Source organism: Marmota monax, unplaced genomic scaffold (genome assembly GCF_021218885.2).
Source record: "Marmota monax isolate L192 unplaced genomic scaffold, Marmota_monax_Labrador192_F-V1.1 WCK01_AAM20220418_F8-fsc00065, whole genome shotgun sequence".
NCBI lineage: Eukaryota > Metazoa > Chordata > Mammalia > Rodentia > Sciuridae > Marmota > Marmota monax.
Genome location: NW_026694038.1, coordinates 7,430,284 through 7,455,191, shown reverse-complemented (window position 1 = coordinate 7,455,191; position 24,908 = coordinate 7,430,284). Strand labels below are relative to the sequence as shown.

The window sequence follows — 24,908 nt, the reverse complement described above, 5'->3', positions numbered from 1 at the left end:
CCTTTACACCTATTTGCCCACACTGTAGAACTCAATTATTCAATAATAAGGAAAAATTGTATTTCTGAATAATCCCCCTGGCAGTGATAAGGGAGACAAGTGAGCACAAATTGAAATTGGAGGTACCAGCTGCTATTAGGAAGAGTCTGCAGTATCCTGAGGAGATAATGGGATCAGCAGCATTGACAAAGGAAAAAGAGATGGAGTTGAATGACACAAAAGGAAACTGAAGATTGTGCCTTGTAAACATGCCAAGACTATTCTAGAGGGAAATAAGATAATGGTGTTCCTCTATTTGCCCCATCTTCCTGTTAATTAAATTGTATTTAATTTATTTAATAAATCATGCTAATGCTCATAAATGAGGACTATTTATAAATAAATTAAACAAATAAATTAATTAAATAAAAGTATTTTGTCCATCTACAACTAAAAAGTTTTTTGTTTTTTTTTTTAAAAAAGAATATTATCTAGATTCGGTAATCATTATACAACTTTTCAAACAAAAGCAAATTTATATTTTACAAACAATAATTGTTTCCACATTGAAGAATAAACACATGATTTATGAGGCTTTAAAAAGATAGGAATCATAACCCTGATTACACATAAAAGAATTTTAAACAAGATTATTGTAGTGACATTACCTATCCCTTTTACTTTTAAAACCTTTTCTTGGGTAGTTCTTAAAAAATAAGGATATGTAAATGCTGTTATTCAGATACATCTAATGCTTTGTATATTTGAACTCATTATTTATTGGATGCGTGTGCCATTAATCCATTTGGCGTATTACTGCTTATCAGAAAAATTTGAAATTTTTTTCCTCCTCAGTGATAGGTGAATCTACTTCTAAGGACCCAGTTTCAGCCAACATTTTCAAAGAATGATAATATTTAGAAATAAGACCTTATCTTAATTAAGAAATATTAGCCACCAAAATGAAACCAAGACAAGACTCTAAAAATATTTATAAATTGTCCTCATTTATGAACATTAGCATATAGTAGTGAATAGTTAAAGCAAAGGACTGGCTCAGATATAATCTATTTCCATCAACATACTGAAAAGTATCAAAGTCTAGAATATATTTTATAATGATTGAGATGCAATGATTCAAAAAAATTTTGTGTTAAGGAATTTATTAGGAAAGTGTTATAAAAGTATAACAGAAAATTTTTGATCCTTTGAAATAATTTGCAAAAATAAACTATTTACATGGATTAATAATTATTCACCAAATTCTCTTGAAAACATCCCAAGTTCTCATTGAAATCAGTGGACACTCTCTATGAAAGTATACAATTTTCTTGGGAACTGTATTTTGTGATGAGTCCATTTTATCGCAGAAATTACTTATACATATATTAATAGTTACATGTAGCAAATGAAAATGCCCTTATCCAAAACAAATACATAATATCGAAATCTTCTTAAAAAAGAAAACCAGAGATAGAAATAAAATATATCATTCACATTTAGTATCCCACTGAATAGATACACATTTTGTATTTGATTGATACTATGTTTTTCATTTTGGCCATCGTTTGATTATACCTTTGTTTACCTTGCTCTTGTGGTATAAAAGTATTCATAATAACTTAATTTTCATCATATTTATTTGAAAACATCTTTTATCTTGCTCTTGTGGTATAAAAGTACTCATAATAACTTAATTTTCATCATATTTATTTGAAAACATTGTTTAACATCTGCAATCTTTTAAAAAGAATTGTTATCCTAAAATAATTGACCTCATCAATCATTTCAAAGAATGGGTAAAGATACATTTGTGTGAATGTGAATATATTTTGAAAACTTTGTTAGTGTATGCCAAACAAACAGAAATTAAAGGTCAGTTTCTTGCTATGAGGCTCACATACAGTATAGCAAATAACTTCAAATTTTAGTCAAGAGCATTTTTTAAACGTACAGCAAAATACTGCTGTTCTCTCTGAAATTATTCTTTTCTTGACAATGAAATTAAACATTATATGATACTTAGCATTCAGAATGGATGAATTATAAAAGTTCTAGGTACTTTTGTTTAGTTGGAAAAAAACACATTATCTTTGAATTTCTGATAGTAAATAAACAACCTACCAGTTGTTTAGTCAAACTACATTTCAAAATTCATGCTTTAATAAATAAATTTATTCATTCTAGAAAACTTAGCCTCCTATAATGTATATCATCCAATGATATTGCTTTGGATGTGAAATTGGCTTCAAAGTATATGTAAACACTTCTTTTCCCACACACTATTATCTCCAAAAGGAGAGCTTCCCAGTAGTCTAGCACACTAGTGAGCAATCTTAAATTAAAAATGATTGTGCAGATATAGCAGAGGAAGATAACTTATACTAAAGCAGTTTTTACCATCAAACATCTAACAAGTTATAAACCATGAATGAATTTTCTTAAACCAAGGTTTTCATAGTTTCATTATTTTCTGACTGTTTGGGGAGCTAACATCATGCTACCCATTTTACAATATTCTAATGCCAAAATTTGCATTTTGTGACTACTGCATTAACAGTTTTAATTACATATATTATTTCTCTTTGGGAACTAAAATGCTGTAAATTCTTTCTGACTCAAAAGTGCATAAAGTGAATAAGTATATCTCAGAATGAAGATTACAGTATTTAGAGACAAATATACAAATAACTTCTCGTAGCCTGAAAAAAGTGACATATTTTCAAATGTGCACATTAAGTCATAGCCACAATAGAGATTGCTTGTGTAGAATCTAGCTTGCTGAATAAACAATTGTTTAATTGTAGAAACTAATATGAATATTGAGAACTTTTCAATTAAAGAAATTAAAATAATTATAAAATGTATCATTCTCAATATTCCCAATTACTTGCAAGCATTAGTTGGATAATAGCAACAAATGAGTATTTTAAAATGTATATTTTCCAGTTTTATTTCAAATGCTATGTTGGGTAAGAACCTACTCAGAAATTATTTTTAGCCATAGAAAAGGAATGTGAAATAAAGCATGTTCCACAGGACTGAATGAATTAATTGCTCTGTTAGATAATGAATGTTTAGAGAAATAAGCATTAGTGATTATGGCTTAAAGTGCTTGGGTCTAATCATCATTTTGGCTTCTTTAAAAGAGGACTTGTAGCCACTAGGCTGGGCCTCACTTATACCTGGCCAGGTACCCCAGAAAATTCCATTACGGACACCTCTATATTTTTGGTGATAATATTTACCATTTAAGTTTGCAGAAAGACATGCATCAAACCACCACCCTGAACTGTAGTACAGCCCACAGTTCCCAGAGGGATATCGATCATTGTCTCTATCTGGGGTGGTAAAAAACTTTAGATCGTGGTTATAATGTTTACTGAAACGTAAGGCATCTCCAGCTGTTCCATTATAGTTACCAATGTGTAAACGGTATTTGAGAAATTCGTTAGCCACGTAAAACTGATCATACAAGGCATATAGTTTGACACCATTAAAGTCTTCAAGATCTATTCTCAGAATCATTTCCTTACTCTTGGTCAGAAGATGGATCTTATCATTTCCCAGCCAAAATTCTCGCCTGAGATTTCCAAAGCCTGTTTTGTAGTCTTGCCAAGTTTTGGTGAAGTTGGTGCTTCCATCGAGACGAGCTTGTAGCACTGTCCAGCCTCCCCCCATGGTCTCCATGTCACAATACACCTCAAAGCTGCTATTTTTGGGATCAGGTGTAACTCTGTAGGTCTCACTGCTTCTTTTGCCTATTATGTAGTAGTCTGAACAATCTTTATGTATTAGATGTTGAACTGGAGGAGGGAAAAAAGAAAGGCATTGGATTTTATTAAAAAACTACACATCTGAGAAATTCTTTAAATTATGAAACTGCTTTTGTGTATATAATTGCAATAATAAAACCTTGCTCTGCTAAACTTACCTGAACCTGATTATTAAATGTTTGTTAAGGCCTCAGAACAAGAACATGGTTCTATGAAGTAGACAAGACTCTCTAACATACTTTTGTTTGCTAATAATGGTTATAACATCAACAAACAACAATAAGAAAAGAATAAGTAAAGGTAATATTTAATGAGGACTACCTCTAGCATGTTCTAGGCATGCTACCAAAGACTGGATAACATTTTCACATTTAATCAGCATATCAACCTTATAATGTAGTTTTTAATTGCCACTTATGCTTTTTTTTTTTTTTTTTTGATCATAATGATGATGAGGCTTTTTAGGCCCAAAGAGAATCAAAGCCTTGCTCAAGTTCATACAAGCATTTGGCAGAGCCAGGACACAAACTCAGATCTGGCTGTGACAGCAAAGCTTATTCTCATAAACATTGCATTCCTTTAGCCTAAAATTCAGATGATTCCAATTGTCCTAGAACTGCATTCCAGGCATATAGGCTTCTTGTCCCTTTAACCTAAAGGGGCTGATCATTCCTACTATTGGGAAATTTTATTGGACATGTTTCAATTAATGCATTAAGGTTCTAATTTACAGCATTGATCATAAATTCATATTTATTTTAAATAACTATATAAAAAATCTTGTGAGAATGTATTTTTTCAATAATATGCCAATACTATTCTGAATTTATTATATAGGAAAGTACATTTAGCCAGTGTTCCATATGTTTATTTCTAGAAATAAACAACAGGTGATCATGTTCAGGATAAGTGTAATCAGTTAATAGGGTTTTATAGAAATCAAAAGAGAGTTTTGTGACATAAGTTTAATATAAGATATCCAGTGCATAAAAATCTAATCATGTATATTTAGAACTCAGAATATTCAGTTAGTTTCATAAAACTTTTAGGAGAAAAGTGAATAATACCATTTTTCATATCATTACAAGTTACCATATAGCACCATATTTAATATCTACCCAGTGATGTCACCTAAGACATGATGTGCAATGTTCAGAACACATTCAGATATAGGCTGCCAGAAGTATTAACAGTAGTGGTCCTGGAAACCGAGCTACCTTCAGGGGCAGATTCCCTGGGGATGGAGCATGTCTGGTGTACTTGTTCCAAAATAATGTGATAGCTACCATGTTCCCTCAACCTCAGATTTATGGTAAGCAGAAGTCCTAATGCAGATATGGCTTTGCAAAGTATAATAAGACCAATAAGACCAGTAGCAATGGTCTCTGGAGTCTAGGTGGAAAGCCAGAGTTTGGCAGGGAACCAATGCTACTATAAGTTCATTGATAGAATAGGCAAGGCTGTTGTCTTTAACATGTTTATTAAAGTTCAAGTAAAGTGGATGGTGAGGATGGGTTCTATTAAATGCTTGAATGGTGGCAAAATGTTAAAAAATATTAATAAGGAAACTTCCCTTAGTGGCCTGCCAAAATTCTCCCCTAAAACACAGGTCTAAAGAAAATCATTTTGCACACACATGAAACTGCTTTTATTCCGTCTGTAAAATCTCCCATTTTCACTAGCTATTTGAAGTTAAGAACTTCAGATCATTTCTAAATCTTCTATGGATCACTTGTTGCTACATGAGAAGTGGCAGTCAGCCAACCACAAGAAAAATGAATTTTTAATGAACAAAGCACAATCACAGCACTGCCTTATCTTTTGTTTTCAAACACTTGAGTAAAGAGATAGACTGCACTAAAACATTAAAAAATTCTGTGCTTCTGTTTGTGTGTAGGTCTGGCATTTTTCAATTTCAAGTAACACCTTGAAATTGAAAGTGCTTCCTAATGGATATAGAGCTAACGACTTTTGTAATCAGATTATATATCATTTCTGTGGTACATTAGAGAAAACATTTTTTCCCCTCTGGATTACTTTAACGAATAGAATAGATGTTTGTTTAATCCAACTATTTAACTTATTCACGTTGGTTAATGTTTATAGATACTGACTTACTACCTCACATTCATGAACAAATGATAAGAAAACAGCATACATACTTAGCGGTGACTGGATTTGTTCTTGGCTGGGACACTTCGATGAACATTTGCCATCCAAACTATTGACAACAGATGTTAGATTTGCCACCTTGCTGTCAACATAATTTTCTACGTTGTTCATATTTACAAGATTCAGCTTCTCCAGGCGGCCGTGAAGCACATCGATCTGGTCTTTTGCACTCTTTAACTCAGAGGACAGCTTGTTCACCTCGCTCTCAAGTTCTTGAACTCGATTGTCACCAGCCTCTCCCGGGGCTCCTGTGCTGGGGAACAGTAGTCCATTTCTGCCCGGTTCTCGGTTGTCGTCAGCCTGCAGCTTGCAGTCTTGGCAAGTTTTCTTCAAGCTGTTTACAATTTCCTTGAGGTTCTGGACCTCTTTGAACACCTCCTGGATCCTTCCGAACTGCTCCGGGAGCTGGATAGCCAGCGGTGGCAGGCTCACCTGGAAGGGGCACTCGCCTGCCTCGCATTTCCCTCTGCTTTCTAATCTCACCGGGCAGGCGTCCTTTGCTCTTTCATCTTTAATTTCCTCTGTTTCATTGTTTGCAACGACCAAGAAACCATAAGCAGCGAGGACAGCTGAGCTCAGCCAGTACCAGTCAGGAAGCTTCATCTCTGCGCGGCGCTCACCCCAGCAAGGAAGCAGCGCGCCCGGCCCCAGTGCTTTAACAGGGACAGCCGCCTGAGTCAGGCTTTCTGCATTTCCAGAAAAGGGCGGGAGCTTTTGCATCACTAGTTTCAGAACCGCACAGGAAGAGAAAATGGTCCTCACCAAATGCCGTTTATCCAGCACTAATTTATTCTCAGCCAAAATAATATACATCAGAATTAACAAAATATATACATTAATCTGTGGGATGTGCATATTTGCCAAGATATACTTTAATGACTTATTTTATAAAGCACAAGCTTATTTTACTAAGCCTTTAATTTCAAAATAATTTGTTATGCGTGAAATAGACCACTTAATTATACCCAACTCCATTGGAAACAAATAGTGTTAAAAGATAAGTATTTATGTGTTAGTTACTAAACTGTCTGAAGAAGAAATACATTACTAAAGTGGAAGCTGTCCTTTTTTAAAAATTAGATTGGAGCACTGAAGACCTCTAATTTTCTCCATATTGGGCTTTCAGGTGAAATCTTAAACACTTTGAAATGTTTCTTAAAAAAAAAAAATAGAACAAAGCACAGCTTTCTGGCTCTTTGCAAGAAGACTTTGTTTCATCCATTTGTAAAAGGGAAGAAATTGATGGGGGCGTGGGGGGTGGGATGCTGCCTTCTCCTTTTTTCAACCATAGAATAGTGTATGCAATTGTCTAACTGGCTAAAACACATTCAAAATCGAACATTGTATTTTATCAAAATGAGTAGCTGCTTCTTTTGCCAGTTTTGTAATTGCACTGTCACCTTTCACAGTGGCTTAAATGTGAATCACCCTCCCATTCCTGTCTCTCTCTACATGTGTCTTCTAACTTCTTTTCCACAGGGAGCCCTGGCTGATAGGCCTCTGTTGTCTGCCTCTATGGTGGGTTCCACCTGCTTTCTAGGCCATATAACAAGTCACCTTGTCCACAACATGTCAGCACTCACAGCAGTAGTTTTCAAACTCTTCTGTTCAGAGGCTGAGGGGCAAGAAGGGGGACTGGCTTCAATTACAGAAACCACCTCCTTTTAAATAATTATACCCAAATAGTTTTGCACATTGGTGTCTCATAAGATTTCCTCCTCTTCTCCCCAACCCCAAACTCCTCCTTGTTCTTCTTCTTTTTAGTTGTAGATTAGATGAAAACAATACCTTTATTTTATTTGTTTTTATGTGGGGCTGAGGATCAAACCCAGTGCCTCACATGTGCTAGGCAAGTGCTCTACCACTGAGCCACAACCCCAGCCCAGATTTCTTATTTTTCAAAAAAGTATTTTATGGCTTTTAAAATGATTTCAACACTACCTGTATAGAAAAATTCCAAATTCTTTTGTATCAGTTAAGGCACACTGTAAATCTATCTCATATGTTTCTTTAACCTGACTTCTTATGACTCTTCTATACACTCCCTTCATCTGTTCATGTTCTAGAAATCTGCCAGACTCCTTTTCTGCTTTCATGATATGCTTACTCCTGGATATACAGGAGACTGGGTATTTAAACCCTGAATTACTTCTTCTGGATACACAGATAGTTAACTTTACTTCGCATCTGTTCCAGTATGGTAAAGGAGGAATTTATATATGCTTTGCTCATACAAGAATGAGACATACACAAACTTTGAGTGCTTAAGGAAAAAAGACAATGTATAAATGTAACATTCTTTCCAAACATTTGTCAAGCATATTCTACACACCTTATGTCTCATTTTACCATCTAAAAAGTCTGGGTATCCTTTGGGAACTGGCTCTTGTCCCTTTAGGATCCTCAGAAAATTCCCCAAATGAAAGTAGAAAACTGCTATATTTATTTCACTGACACTGATACATGATCCTCTGGATTCTCAATTTTAAGTGTTTTGCTTTCAATAGGTTGAATTTTAAGTATTGACAAACTACCAACTAGAAATATCTAGTAAACAAATGTTGAGATATGAAAATCATCACAGCATAGCTGGGGATGTCAATTTGAAACTACAGGTGCAAAAGGATTATTGAAGAAATAAGGCACAAACCAAGAGAATGCAGTGTCAGAAAGATAGGAGAAAGAGTTTCATGGAGGAGGCCATCAGAAAATCAAAAACTAAAACGTTCACATCCTTGTCCTCAACTCCTATGGAATTCTCTGCCCTCTGTCATTGACTTTCTGCCTGCTCCCTCTTGCTAGAAAGCTTTCTGGATTCTCTCACTCAGTCCGCCCTGATTCCTGGTGTTGACTACTGATTGCTCATGGCAGTATCAGAATCTTCCCTTCTACCCCAAATCTGCCCCAACCCAGCATTGACACATTTTGCTCACTTACAGAAGTGTTTTTCCTTCTAAACAAATTATTTAACTGTATTACATGGTGAACTTTTTTTTTTTTTTGTACCAGGGATTGAACCCAGGGGTGCTTAACCACTGAGTCACATCCCCAGCCCTTTTTATTTTTTATTTTGAGAAAAGGGCTCACTAAGTTGCTTAGGGTCTCACTAAGTTGCTGAGGCTGGCTTGGATCCTCCTGCCTCAGCCTCCCAGAATTCTGAGATTACAGGAGTGCACAACCATTCTCTGGCCATGATGAACTTTCAAAGTAGTAAGATTTGCTTTTATAAAAACAAATATGAAAATTACTTTCATCAGTCTATATTCATAACATATTCAGGGTTATTTTTCTATACAAGATACATTTGAGAGAGGATTTGCACTCTCTATATCTGAATAATATCCTAAATTAAATTTTCATTTTCCCTAGTATAGTGTTTTTTTGAAGAAATATTTCTATTTGTACCAAAAGTATAAGTAAATTTAATGGAAATTATTTATAGTATTGAGATTCTTTCATTGATATTAAGCTGATTAACTTAACATTTATAGTTTCTGTTATTAAATTCTGAAGCGCTAATTATTCTTTAGGGCATATGTGCTTTTCTGATAAGAAAACTAAAACATTCACTTTTTAAAATTACTTGATTTTAAAAGATAGCAGTAAAAAATGTTTAATATTCCTTAGGGGTCTTTTCCTTATAAATTTCATGAAAGGAACTTTAAACAAAATTCTGATTTCAGCAACCCATAGAGAGAATATCGAGGTTTGACTGTATATTGTTATAAAATTCATGGCTTTAAATTATTCCGAAATGTCTATACATTTATTCCAAACTAAAATGGTTATTTGATTTTATTGTTTTAACACTTGTGTTAAATATATGTAAATATAGATTTAGAATATAATTCCACTTATTACCTTAGGGTTTTATTTGTTTTGCCTATATTTGGCATTTTATAATAACATATAAACATGAATTTATATAGCCTATAGCATGTATATATATGTTCCATAATGTTTGTGGAATTTGGGTTGTAGCTCAGTGGCAGAGTGCTTGCCTAGCATGCATGAGACCCTGGATTCAATCTCTGGTACCCCCCCCCCACACACACACACACACAAACACTCACACAAAAGGAAAAAGAAGAAAAGAAAAAAATTTCAGTTCATTCATAAAAATAGTGTGCTCCTAAAAACTAATTATGGAAAATTAAAAATTCTATACTGCTAAAACAAATTTTATGTGAAATGTGTCTTTTAAATGCCTATCCTTACACTCTTTGAAACTAGTTTTTAAGAGTTCTAAGTTTATGTTTTAAAATATGTATGTCAGCATGTGAAACTTTTATCAAGTTTAAAGGCCATCTCCACTGTGCCAGTAATTAGGAAATTTTATGAAATGAAATATATGTAGTTTTTAATGGTCAAGCTTTGAAACAGAATGATAGTCCCTCATTCAAGGTCTTCTAAGAAATTTTTTTAAACATGATTTAAAGTATTTATCATTATGCAGTGTGGCATCTTTAGTTTATTTCTTATTCTGCTTCTAGTTTGATATTATCTATGCTTTGAGTCATTTCCTGTTATTTGCAGTGAAAACTTTTCAAAGTAAAAGAAACCACTCATGATCATTATCAACAAAATAAAACTGACCTTTGTTTTAAACTAGTTCTGATTATCTGTTACAGCTTCCTCTGCTTGTGGATTTAACACAGAATTATTTTGATGTTTACATGTATGAATGTCACATGTGCTTTGACAACTGTTGCAAAGTTCAACTGCAACAATTGTTGTTTCACCAGAAAGATTTCAAAATAGAAAAATTATACCAGTTGAATGTAAATATAGATTTAGAATATAATTCCACTTATTACTGTGACCATTCAAAAAAAATACCAAGATATTGGGCTGGGGATGTGGCTCAAGCGGTAGCGCGCTCGCCTCGCATGCTTGCAGCCTGGGTTCAATCCTCAGCACCACATACAAATAAAGATGTTGTGTCTGCCAAAAATATAAAAATAAATATCAAAATATTCTCTCTCTCTCAAAAAAAAATTACCAAGATACAACAGAGTGAAAAGGGCTTTAGATTGGTAGTCATTGAACCTGAGTTCTCAGTGAAGAAACACTGACTCTTACTGTTGAACAAGGGCTTAGGGAAGCAGGCCGTGGTTTTGTCATATGAGAAAGTCAGATTAGAGATCTGTAAGGTCCTTTGCAGCTGGTACATTTTATGACACTGAATGTTATTAATTAGAAGTCATATAATAGCAGAGCAGATCATCAAGATGTAAACACAAATACAGTCTGTCCTTAAATCATTAACTCCAAGAGAAAATCATGAAGATGTACTTTTTTTCCATTTTTTTTCTGTTGTAGATGTACACACTGTATTTGTTTTATTTATTTATTTATTTTTATGTGGTGCTGAGGATCAAACCCAGTGTCTCACGCATGCGAGACAAGTGCTCAACCACTGAGCTATAACCCCAGCCCAAGATGTACTTCTTTTTAGCTATTTTTCCATTCAATGATTATTTTACATTTATTGAATCAGGCTCTCTAGAATCCCTGGGGTTAACAAGGATGGAAAAAACCAACACATCTCTCACTTCATGGAGCTTGAAGTTACAGAGCAATGAGTTTCAAGCCAAGCCAATCTTGAGTAAAAGCTGTTCAGCCTTTGAGTACGGTTCAGTAAACACAACTTTCCCAAACCCCTCAACTGCCTTCTACTATGCCATGGCATTGTCCTCCCCTAGTAATCCTGAAATGGCCACTTTTAGAATCACTTTTTCCAAATCAGACCACAAGGGTGGCATCTATAAATAACTACCATCATGGTGCATTTATGCTGCCTGCACAGAGAAGAAAGCTTCCTGGGTCTCCTCTTTATTAAGCTTCTCTTTTCTCTTAACCCATCTCAACAACTACCACTCCTCCAAAATCTCCATTTGCAAAGTAGAAAAATAACTGTTTAGAATAAAAGAGATTTTTAAAAGCAAACCTTGTCCCATACAATGGCATGTTTAGCTTCTCTAAAGCTAAAATTTGAGTCTAGTGTTTATTCAATAAATTAAAGATTCTGCAGAATGTGTGAAATAAAGATAACAGCCTACAGCATTGGGAATATAAAAGCATAGGTGGTAAATACATTAAAACTTTCTGGATTTTTATATTTTCTGTTTTCACAGTTTGTTTTTTTCCTCCCATTTTTTAAATCTTTGCTTCTGCAGTAGGAAGCAGTGAGGTAAAGAGAGAGAAGACGTTGCTTTTCTCCTTTGTCTGGCTTGACTGGAAGAATCCAAGCCAAGTTGAAGTTGCTCTTCCTTACTGATCCACAAATAGCAAACATCTGCTGCTTATTATGTGGCCCATCTTCTCTAAATTGTCTCTCCAATTCCCACCAAGACATAGAAGACAGAAATATAGTGTGTGGAATGATGTAGAACCCACAGAGATGAAGGTGGTGAGGTAAAGATGATAAACAGCAAAGCAAGAGGGAGGGAAAGGGAGAGAAACTGAATTGGGGGGAAACTGTAACGTATTTTGTTTAATGATATTATGTTTCTATGTAAAGCTAATTTTTTTAGGAGTGGTTTTGAAGAGAATAGGGTTTAGAGGACATAATGAGAATCAGAGCATAGGGCGTCAAAGACAAATTCCTTTTCTACCATTCTGACAGTGGCCTGTCTTGATAATAGTTGCTTTGGCTTCTATTGTTATAATGCCCATTGACAAAGTTAAATAAAGTTGTAGGACATCTGAGTTCCAAATAGCTTAACTTTACAAACAGTGTGATTTTCAGCCAAAATACACAATTTCAAAATGTGTAAGAGAATTCTTCTGGGGAACTGCTTGCTATCATAGCAGTTCATTGTCATTTCTTGGGTTTTTCATATTTTAAAACTGCAAAATAATATTGTCAGGTGGAATTTGAATGAATATAAAATAGAAAAAAATAGCTTTTAGAGAATTTGCTAAACAACTTTAATGTTTACACACCTATTTCAAGTTCATTTTTTGCAGCGCCTTAAAACCTCGGGAAGTGATAGTACACCTTATCAACATCAGCCCCTTCAGTTTACAGATAAAGAAACATGTTTTGAAGAAGCTAACTAATGTATCCAATCCTGACTGAGGCTTAGGTCTCCAAATCTCCAGACTGTCTGTTCCAGAGTCATCTTTTTATTATTGAAAACATGTTACAGAAATAGGGCTTACCCACATTAACATACTTTGTATAATTTTTCTGGGATATTCCAGTGCAATACAGTTTCTCCAGATCCTTCAAAACAATTGGAGTTCTCAAATGTGCTATTCACATGCAGTGTTGTATGTGAATATGACTCAGTTTGCAAATGTTATACTAAGTTGCTTCTAAAAACTTTTTCCCATTTGTCTATTTTTTTTATTTATGTGTGTTGTCTTAGAGGATAAATTCTTAGAATAATATTTTTTAAAAAAACATTTTGTGCCTATCCTTCTCAGAGCTGCATTGTTCAAGGAATATGACAAAAACATTTTTTAACTTTTCAAATTATAATTGAAATACTTGCCAGTCATAAAAGAGATTAAAAATTATAGACATGGATATGATAGCCATAATCCCACTGCTTTTTTGATTGTGGTAAAACATACATAACATAAAATTTCCCATTTTAACCACAGATAGTAGCATTAAGCACATTCACCTTGTTGAACAACCCACACCATCCATCTCCAGAGCTTTTCATCACCCTTAGCTCGAACTCCCTATCTGTGAAACAGTAACATCCTCTTCTGCCTCCCCCAAGCACTCTTCTTTGTCTTAATGGATTTGATTATTCTGGGCACCTCATATGAATGGAATCATACAGTATTTATTCATTTGTGTCTGGATTGTTTCACTTAACACAGTGTCTTAAAGTTTCATTCATATTGTTTTATGATGAAAATTTCATTACTTTTTAAAGGCTGAGTAATATTCCATTGATTACATATATATCAAATTTTTAAAATATTCTGTTTTTATTTTGTTTATTGACTCAAATTGTTCATAGTTGAGACACAATGTGATATTTAGATTCATATGTATATGAGGTAATGATCAACTTGGGTAATTAGCATATTGGTCACCTTAAACTTTTATCATTCATTTTTCCCTTACCTTTCCTGTCCCTCTCCCCACCCTCCCCTTCAATCCTCTTCCTGTACTCCACTGACTGATCTTATATTTTTGGTGGAATTCTGTCCCCTCTTTTTTCTTTTTTTTCTCTTTATTTTGGACTGGCTTCCATATACCAGAGAAAATATTCAACCTTTGACTTTCTGGGTCTGGCTTATTTCGGTTAGCATGATAGTCTCCAGTTCCGTCCATGTACCAGCAAATGCCATAATGTCTTTATTCTTTATGACTTATACTCCGTTGTGTACATATACCACATTTTCTTTAACCGTCCATCTGTTGAAGGGCACCTAAGTCAGGTTCATGGCTATTGTGAATTATACTGCTATAAACATCAATGTTGCTGCATCCCTATAGTTTGCTGATTTTAGATCTTTTGGATATATACCAAGAAATGGGATAGCTGGGTCATATGGTGGTTTCAGTCCTAGTTTTTTTTTGTTGTTGTTGTTGTTGGTTTGAGAAATCATTATACTACTTTCTAGAATGGTTACATTAATTTGCAGTACTGCCAACAATTTGAGTGTACCTTTTTTCTTATAACCTCACCAACACTTATTATTTGAATTCTTGATAATTGCCTTTCTAATGGAAGTGAGAGGAAGTCTCAATGTGGTTTTGACTTGCATTTCCCTATTACTAGAGATGTTAAACATTTTTTCATACATTTATTGGTCATTTCTACCTATTACTTTGGGAAATGTCTGTTTAGTTCTTTTCCCAGCACTAGTTCTTAAAAAGGATATCTTTTATCCAACATGTGTTTTTTGGTACCTTTGTCTCCATCTTTGTTCTTTCTGATTAACTTTGGCTTGGAGTCCACTTCATCTGATATGATAGAAACCCCTGCTTGTTTACAAGATCCATGTAAATTATATTTTTCCCCCCATACTTTACCTTCAGTCTGTGGATGCTTTTGCCTATGAGGTGAGTCTCCTGGAGACAGCATATTGTTGGGTCTTATTTTTAATCCAATCTGGCAGTCTATGCCTTTTGATTGATAAATTTAGGCCATTTAGGTTCAATGTTATTGTTGAGATATGATTTTTATTCCCTGTCATTTTGATTTATTTATGACTTTTAATTTTAATTAGTTTCTCCTTTGATTGACTATTCTTCTGATATTGCTTCCCCCTTTGCTGGTGTTAACTTTTATTTTTTATTTCTTCTTCATGAAATATCTTATTGAGTATATTTTGTAGTTCAGGTTTTCTACTTGTGAATTCTTTTAACTTTTGTTTATCATGGAAGGTTTTTATTTCTTTGTCAATTCTGAAGCTTAATTTTGCTGGGTATATTATTCTTAGCTTGTATCTATTTTATTTCAGAGCTGAGTATATATTATTCCACAAACTCCTACTTTTAGGGTCTGGGCTGAGAAATCAGCTGAGATCTGGATTGGATTACTTCTAAATGTGACCTGTGATATTCCTCTAGCAGCCTGTAAAATTCTGTCCTTATTCTATATGTTAGGCATATTTATAATAATGTGCCTTGGCATGGGTCTGTTGTAATTTTGTATATTTAGGGACCTGTAAGCCTCCTGTATTTAATTTTCCATTTCATTCTTAATATTTGGGAAATTTTCTGATATTATGTTATTGAAAAATTTGTACATTACTTTGGTTTGTATCTCCAAGCCATCATCTATCCTGATACAGTATATTTAGTCTTTTCCTGTTATCCCATGTTTCTTGGAAGTTCTGCTCATTGTCTCTTAACATCTTTTCTCCATGGTCAACTTTATTTTCAAAATTATATGTTTTTCCTCTATTGCCTGAAACTCTGTCTTCCAAGTGTTCTAGTCTAGAAGTCTGCTATTGACGCTTTCCATTGAATTTTTAATTTGATTTATTGATTTCTTCATTTCAAGGATTTCTGTTTTGTGTTGTTTCCCCCCCACACCAAGAATCTCTATATCTTTATTCAACTGATCTTTCCCTTTCTGTATTTTCTTTCTGATTTCACTCTTTACATTATCCTTTACCTCACAGAGAGGAAACAGATGAGATGTAGGATGTGATGATTATGAAGGAGAAGGAGAGAAAATAGAAGTAAAAATTAGAAGCATGAAAGAGAGAAAAAAAGAATTTTGCTGTTAATAGAAAAAGGAAAGAGAATCAAGGGAAACAGATCAGTTAGAATATATAAATATTATGTATATATATAATATATATATATAATAAAAGAATACAAAACTGAAATTTACTAATCAAACATCCTCACCCTCTAAGGAGGCTGATTCACAGTGGGATAGGGAGTGGGAGCATGGGAGAAATAGATGAACTCTAGATAAGGCAGAGGGGTTTTAGAGGAAGGGAGGGGGCATGGGGTAATTAATGATGGTGGAATGTGATGATCATTACTATCCAAAGTACATGTATGAAAACACGAATTGGTGTGAATATACTGTATATACAACCAGAGATATGAAAAATTGTGCTCTATATATGTAATAAGAATTGCAATGCATTCTGCTGTCATATATAAATTTTTTAAAAATTACATAAAAAAATTCTTGCCCTCAAAAGACTGAGCCATAAAAAATAACTGCCTTCAAATAATGCTAGAAATGAGAAAAGAGACAAATATGTATGTGTCATGAACCATTCAGTTCACAATTAAACAGAAAAGAAGAAGAAAAGGATTTCTCAATGGAAAGTTAAAGAATTGTTTCCACTGGAATTCAAAAACTTCTCAGCTTCCCTCCTCAGCAGGGTTAGGTGGGGTGGGATGGGCTGTGATGTCTGCTGCACCCTGAGGGTGGGGTCACTGGAGTATGAGAGGAAATCCCATAGGCAGCACTCCTATAGGTGGGGTCGAGGCCTCGGTAGGCTACAGGTTCTTCACTGAATCTTTAGATTGGTCTTTAGATTCTAACTCGGCATACCTCCAGGGTCCAGCATTGGTTGTCCACACGGGGAGACTGTACCACAGGAATCGCCCCTAGGTTCCACTCCTGCAGCAGAGGAGGCAACCATTTGTCCCCTCCCATCACCTGTGGACCCTCTGTTTCCAGGTCCCTAGGGTTCAGCCTCCAAACTTGGTCACTTCCCCACCCCCAGCCTTTTGAGTTCCTGGCTGGACACGGCCCTCCCTGCTGGTCCTCCAAGCTGCTGGAGTCAAGGGGAGGGATAGCTGGGTGGGTTTCCACAACTGTATTCCCCTGTGTGAACTCCTCTCTGTGTCTGATTTTCTCCTGGTCACTTAGGCTCACTCTGTGTCATGTGGTGTGAGTTTAACAGGCCTGTATTTAGGGCCCAGCTTGTGTTTTCCAGGAATCCACTCCCACTGCTGCTGGACTCCACAGTGCAGCTGCAGAATGGCTCCTTCCTCTGTCCTCCTTGGGCAGCCAAGAGAGAGGCAGCTTCTTTCCCTTCCAAGGATATTGTGCACCCCACCTTTCAGGTTAGTCCACAGTGTCTTTGATCTCTGATCTCTCTGAGCCCAGACACACCACAAGCCTCCTGAAAATGCACATTCCTTTAATTCCCTTATCCCTCCACTTTGCTTGTGGCAGGATGGCTCCAGCTAGTGCTGGAGGTGGCATGGGGGATTTCTTCCTTATTATATCCAGCCTCCTGAATTCCCCAATCTGCTTTGAATGTCCAGCATTAATTCCCAATAAAGTCCCCCCTTCTTTTTCACCCACCTTACTGAGAAGCTGACTATCTGCTTTCTTGGTTTTGTGCCATGGAGCAGTCAGGAAAGTGACTCCTCTATTCCACCATCTTGGAAATCTAGGGATATTTCATTCTTTATGGCTGAATAATACTCCTTTGTGTATGTACACTGTATTTTCTTTATCCATTTATATATCAATGGACACCTGATCTGATTTCACATCTTAGCTATTATGAATAATGCCACAATAAACATGGTATGCATGTATCTCTTTGGTATGCTGATTTCATTTTCTTTGGATATATATCCAGATATCAGATATCCTTTGGATATTATATACAAGCTGGATCATATGGTACACCCGTTTTTAGTTTTTTGGGAAACATCCATACCATTCTCCATATGGTTTAGAAGTTAGGTGTTTCCCAAAAGCTCCTGTGTAAGACAATGCAAGAAAGTTTCAAGGCAGTGATTGGGGTATGAGAGTTTTAATATAATCAGTGAATTAATCTCCTAAAAGTGGTTAATTCATTGGTAACTATAGGCAGATCCAGTGTGGGTAGAGGAGGTGGGTCTTTGTGGGGCATGCCTTTAGGGTATATGTTTTGTTCTTGGTGAATGGAGCTTTCTTTCTGCTTCCTATTTTCATGTCCTGAGCTGCTTTCTTCCACCATCATGTTCTGCCACACCTTGGGCCCAGAGCAATAGAGTCAGCCATCTATGAATTGCTCTGAAACCATGAGCCCCCAAATAAACTTTTCCTCTTCTAATTATTCTTGTCAGGTCTTTTGGGCACTAAAACACTAAACTAATTTACATTTTCAACAAAGGTGTATAAGAGTTCCTTTTTCTCACCAGCATTTGTTAATTTTTGTTTTTGATAGATAATGGGATGAGATAATGTCTTGCTGAAGTTTTGATTTGCATTTCCCTAATGGCTAATTGAACATTTTATCATATATTTGTTGGTCATTTGTATTTCTTCTTTTGAGAAGTGTCTTTTCAGATCATTTGCCCATTTTTAAATTGGACTACTTTGGGGTTTTGTTATTTTTGTTGTTCTTCTTCTTGAGTTCCTTTGATATTCCTGTTATTAACTCTCTCTGAGATGAATAGCTAGCAGATATTTTCTCCCATTCTGTAGGTTGTCCCTTCACTCTGTTGTTTCCTTTGCTATGCAGAAGTTTTTACATTTGATGTAAATTTTCATTTTTGTTTCCTGTGCTTTTTAGGTCCTATCCAGAAAATCATTGACTGTACCAATGTCTTGAAATATTTCCCCTATATTTTCTTCTGGTGGTTTCAGAGTTTCGGGTCTTACATTTAGACTTTTGATCTCTCTTGAGTTGATTTTTGTACAGGGTAAGACATAGCAATCAAGTTTCAATCTTCTATATGTACTCATATTTTCTTTATTCACTCATTGGTTGATGGACACTTGGGTTGGTTCCATTTTGGGCTATCATGAGCAATGCTGCTAGGAATCTTGGTGTACAAATATCTGTTCAAATTCCTACTTTTGATTCTTTTGTGTCCTGTGTATACTCAGAAGTAGAATTGCTAGATCAGATAATAATTCCATGTTTAAATTTTTGAAGAAACATCTTATAATTTCCACAGATGCACCATTTTATAGTCTTACCAAGGTAATGCAAAAGGGTTCCAATTTTTCCACATCCTTGCCAAGACTTGGTTTCTTCTTTTATGTATAAAAGTGTCATTTCAGTGTGCTTTTTATTTGCATTTCCTTGATTAACAATGTTGAACTTTTTCATATGCTTGTTGGTCACATACATCCTCTTTGAAAAGATGTCTTATTCTGTTCCTTAGTCATTTTGAATTGAGCTGTTCGGTCTTTGTTGCTGTTGAGTGTGACACTACCTTTAGCTTTTTAGAATATTTTTCCTCAACATTTATGAGTATAAATTACATATGAGTATATTTATATAGATATCACATCTATTTATATATATTTACATATGTGTCCAATTTTGTATATAAATACAGTCATTCATGCATGTCTGTGTAGTTTCATAAAAATTAAACCACCTTTTAATAGTTCTTAATCTTTTTAAATATTTTTGTTTAGTTGTATATGGACTCAATGCCTTTATTATTATTTTTTTAATGTGGTTCCAGGATGGAACCCAGTATCTCACACCTGCTAATCAAGTGCTCTATCGATGGGCTACAACTGAAGCCTTAGTTTTTAATCTTTTAATTGTGAGGTATACATATATATTAAAATATCCAAAATATAAAGTATGGTTCAGATCAGTACTTCAGCAACCACCAATCAGGTTGAAGACTAAACAGTGTTAGTCTCAGCTCCCAGAAATGCCCCAAAATTACTCACCCTGAAGTAATTTTTATGTCCATTGTTTTCTTAGTTTTACCACCTAAATATGAACTCCTAAGCAACATACCTTTGTTTTTCTTTAAACTTGATGTAAATAGAATCACATGGAATACATGCTTTTGTGTCTGGATTTTTTCACTTTGTTTTTGTGAGGGCCATCATTATTGTGTGTATTTCTCTATTGTGTGGTTATGCCCCTATATCCATTATATTTCCAATGGACATTGGGAGTGCTTCCAGTTTTCATTTATTATAAATAATACTACTTGAACATTCCTGTACACATCTCCTGGTATAAATGTGCATGCCTCTTGGTGGGGTATTTACCAAGGAATGGAATGCTTCATTAGAGGGTTTGTGTTTCTTTTACTTTAAGAGAACTTTTACATTGTATTTCCAATATTTTTAGCAGCTCCACATCCTGGGACTGTCAGTTGAATATTCTTTTATAACTCGTGTTTTTTCATGACACTTAAACTGATCATATTTAGCAGGTGCATAGTAAAAATAACATTATATTTTATTTCACCAGTCCTTATTAGAGGATAATTATATTTTCAAATTTTCATTGCCATAATCAATACTACAGCACCTCTTGTTTTTATATAGATATGCAAAACTGTGTATATAAACATAGGCATATATTCATACACAATACACACACATTTCACTAAGCAGTTATAGATTATTTCCTTAACATAAAATTCTGGAAGTGAAATTCATGAACTAAAAGCATATATCCACTTAAGGCATCCATTTTAAAACTTATTGCCACATAGTCTACTTTAAAAAAGAAAAAAAATGCTTAAATATTTAAATCCTCACCCAAAGTGTATCTGTTCATTTTCTCATGAATTCAGTAAAAGAATATTACCATCATAAAACTCTTCCAAAAGTATATGCCAAAAATAACTACTTTCATTTTAACTTCCTGGATTATTAGTGAGATTAGGTAATAATTATTAGTCATTTGGATGTATTTTTAGTGACTTACATTGTCATGACATTTCTTCTATTGTGTTTTTTTATTTGTAAAACATTTTTTATACGTCTATATTATTGAGACTTTGTATTTCAAGTGTTTGCCTGTTTTTGTCAAGTTTGACTTTTGATTGTAGTATTGATTTGTAGACATCCTTAGATAATGCATTTTGTATTAATATTTTCCTTCTAATATTACAATCAGATACATAACTACCTATGTTTTCCTTTATTTTTTCATTTTATTTCTTATATTAACATAAAATTATATATATTGACCATGTTTAGCACATTGATTTGAAATATAAAAACATGGTGGAGTGAATAAGTCTGGTTAATTAACATATGTATTACCTTACACAGTCTTGTGGTGAGAATAGGTTATATCCGCTCTCCCATTTTTTCAATAATACAGTGTACTGTTAACTGTAGTCACCTTGTCATAATAGCTCTCATAATCTCATAATTGGTTTTACCCTCAGACCTAAAACTGTTTTCTATAATCACATTGTTGGTGATGGCATTATTCAGAAAAAGTTATGTATTCAATATGGAATAAAGTGAATGAGTAATTATATTAGTGTCATTGAAAATCAGAATTTTGATGTGTACAAAAGAGACATAGCTATAATATTTAAAAGGCTAAGTAAATTTGCTATATCACCAACTTCTAATTGGCAATTTCATAAGGTATTTTATCTTTTAAAGAATTATTTCCCAGTTCTGTTCATTAAAAAGGTATAAATATAATGAGCACTCTAGCAATATGAGTACCTCTAGTCCTCAGATTCTAGTCTCCAAGTCAATGGTGCTCTTAAACTTATTCCTCCTATCTAACTGAAATTTTCTATCATTTTACCAACAGCTCTTCAATCCCTGCCCCCAACCACTCCAGGCTTTGGTAACCACTATTCTACTCTCTATTTCTATGAGATAAACCTTTTTTATTTTCCATATGAGCGAGATCATGTAGTTTTAACTTTCTGTGTCTAGCTTATTTCACTTAATGTCATACAGGCTCATACATGTTGTAAATGACAGGATTTTTGCCTTTTATAGGGTGAATAATATTCTGTTGTGTATATAAACCACATTTTCTTCATCCATGCTTATGTCATAGAGTCTTGATCCAGGTCACATTTAAATTTCTTACTATTTTTTTTTTTTTGCAAGTGTGCTTTTAAGGTAGATACCGTGAACTTTCACCAAAAAGCGAGTAGTGCTAGTCATCTCCCCTTTGATGATGTCTCCTACCATTGATGATCCTTGTCTAGATCCATTAATTGATTAGGGAGTACAAATAACAATATTTTAATGCTATGGTTTCTTTTTCATTTATTAATTAGAACACTTCTAAAAACAGACACTTCCTGTCAACTATTTGATTGTCCAGGGACAGAGTTCTTGCAGGAAAGGCATATTAAATGTTTGATTCATTCCCTTGATTTTCTTGTTTTCAAAATTCTTACTTGATTAATCTCCTCTAGAGGAAAGTGGGTCCCCCCTCAACCTGCTTATATATTGAGAACTCATTTTTTTAAACATATGTGTTCCAGCCATTTGAAGTTATTATCTTTTGACAGTCAACCTGACCCCTTTTTGCATGATTTTGGTAGCCTTTGCTAGCTGTTTTGCTTTCTGGTATGGCAAGAGGATCAACACTCATTTGTTTCCATGACCCAGACCTCCAGATCTCCAGACCTGGAACCAGTCACTTATCGTAAAGCCTTATTTCTTTTAGTGGAAAATGATACTTGGAGACTAGAATCTGAGAACTAGAGGTACTCATTATTGCTAGAGTGCTCATTATATCTATACCTTTTTAATGAACAGAACTGGGAAATAATTCTTTAAAAGATAAAATACCTTATGAAATTGTAATTAGAAGTTGGTGATACAGAAATTTACTTAACCCTTTAAATATTATAGCTGTGTCTCTTTTGTACACATCTAAATCCTGGTTTTCAATGACACTAATATAATTACTCATTCACTTATTCCGTAGTGGACACATAACTTTTTCAGAATAATGCCACCAACAACAATGTGATCATAGAAAGAAAACAGTTTTAGGCCTAAGAATATAACCTATTTAAGATTTATAGTAAAATTGGAATGGTTCCTCTCTGTGCAGTGATGTACCAACTTGATACCCAGTTATGTTTTATATTTGTTGTATCCAAATTTTAGTATTTGCTTTTTAATTTTATTCAGTATTATAGTATTCTAGATTATAATAAAGTATGTTTATAAATAAAATATTTTCAAAGAATTCTAACTTCTATCTCTAGCTCCTCTGCCCTGTTCCCTCTCTCCCCTATACAACTCTAAAGGTTTACCCTTTATATTCATGAAGATCTTTCTTTACTCATAGATAGCTCCTGGAATTTAGGAAGGTTTGTGCTTTTCTTATAATTGTTATTTTATATTTATACTATTATATAATACCTCCTCTTTTTAAAAAAATTTAATTTTGACTAGGATCTCTTGGTTTCATACTATTACTAGCTAACACATCTTCTTCCCCCTGCCCTTAATATCCAATATTAATTTGACATACTGTCCTTGTATGAATATCATCTATCCCCACATGGTCTCTTATGCCTCTCAAACTGAACTACCTAAAATTCTCTAAATGTCTTTAACACTGTCTCCATGCCATCAGCAAAATCTTAAAAACTCATTTCTGAGTTTCTCTAACTCACTTAAAATTGAGAGAAGTGCAGAATAGAATTGTAGTCAAATCCCTGCAAAGCCTCGGGCCAGTTTTGTGACCTTGCTCATCCTAAACCATCTTAAATTTTGTTTTATTTCTATAAGTTTTGGATTATAATGCCTATTTCACAGGGTTGATGTGAGGATTAAATGGGACAACACGTAAAGCACCTAAAATAATATGTGACGCATAGCAATCTCTCAATAAAGAAAAGTAGCACTTAACATTTTATTTAACGAGATATAAGAGGTGAATTATTAAGAATTATTAATGTATACTTTTTATGCATTTATATGATAAATATTTGCTAAATCATTCGTTTCTTGAATTTTTCATTCATTTAATAAATATTTATTGAATGACTATTATTTCCTAGGTACTCATGTGTAGTTTTATCTTTTAGTTATTCAAGTATTTATGAGTTCCATATGGGCTGAACCTTGGCGATACAATGGTGAAAAAGATGGACATAGTCCCTACCTGAATGAAATGGTCTGTCTTCCATCTTACCAGAAGTCAGAACTTGTGAAGTTTTTGAATAAGTTATTTTCATCCTCATAACTACCCTCTGAGGATCCCTAGTTTGCTGATGCTTGGCTTGCCTGGAAATGATTTTCTCATTTGACTACATGACTGGTTTTTCACTTCCTTTTTGGTTTGAAGATCTTCTAAAATAATAACTTCTGAGTGTAGTTATTCAGAATTTATCTGCACTTCTCTCAAAAATTACAATTTACCTCTCTGTCAGTTTATACAGTACAGCACCAAAGAGATTGTTGGCTGCAAGGATGTTTGTAGATAAGACAAAGTCCTCTATGTCAACTGAATGTTTCCTGTTTTTCAGCTCCAGCAAAATTTAGCTTGACCCACACCTTTGCTCATAGTGTCTTTCTAATCTCTGGTAGCTTGTTGTTGTTGTTGTTCCATGGTATATTTTTATTGAATTGAAAATACATGTCAATATATCCAAGCAGCACAATAGTTCAATATAAATAATTATTAAATATTGAAGTTAACAAAGCATCAGACTATGTTTATAATTCTTTGAATAAAATTATGGAAACACAGCAAGGAGATCCCTGAAGCTTTAAAGCATTAAATTCAAAACTTCAGATGATGCAGTCATACAGCCTTAAGCTCACATAGGTGCAGAGATAAGCAAGGGAGAACATACTAGTCCAAGGGATAAGA

At 34.3% G+C, this 24,908-nt stretch overlaps 2 protein-coding genes across 5 annotated transcripts in view; one reads left to right on the top strand and one right to left on the bottom strand.

Annotated features, from left to right (window-relative positions):
• Ccdc146 (coiled-coil domain containing 146) overlaps nt 1–24,908 on the top strand; it is a 140,191-nt gene that overhangs the window by 51,933 nt on the left and 63,350 nt on the right. The gene's annotated exons all lie outside the window — the stretch shown is intronic.
• On the bottom strand, nt 1,126–6,594 carry Fgl2 (fibrinogen like 2). The gene is made up of 2 exons (XM_046464103.2): nt 5,918–6,594; nt 1,126–3,785 (listed from the first exon to the last, which is right to left on the bottom strand). Exons 1-2 carry the CDS (start codon nt 6,528–6,530, stop codon nt 3,079–3,081), a joined length of 1,320 nt encoding a protein of 439 aa, XP_046320059.1. The 5' UTR covers nt 6,531–6,594; the 3' UTR covers nt 1,126–3,078.

Excerpts from the sequence above, each read along its gene's own strand:
- Fgl2 (XM_046464103.2), bottom strand. The coding sequence starts at position 6,530 with ATGAAGCTTCCTGACTGGTACTGGCTGAGCTCAGCTGTCCTCGCTGCT. Across the intron at positions 3,786-5,917 it reads ACAAATCCAGTCACCGCTAA|TTCAACATCTAATACATAAA; the intron begins GTATGTATGCTG and ends TCCCTCCTCCAG.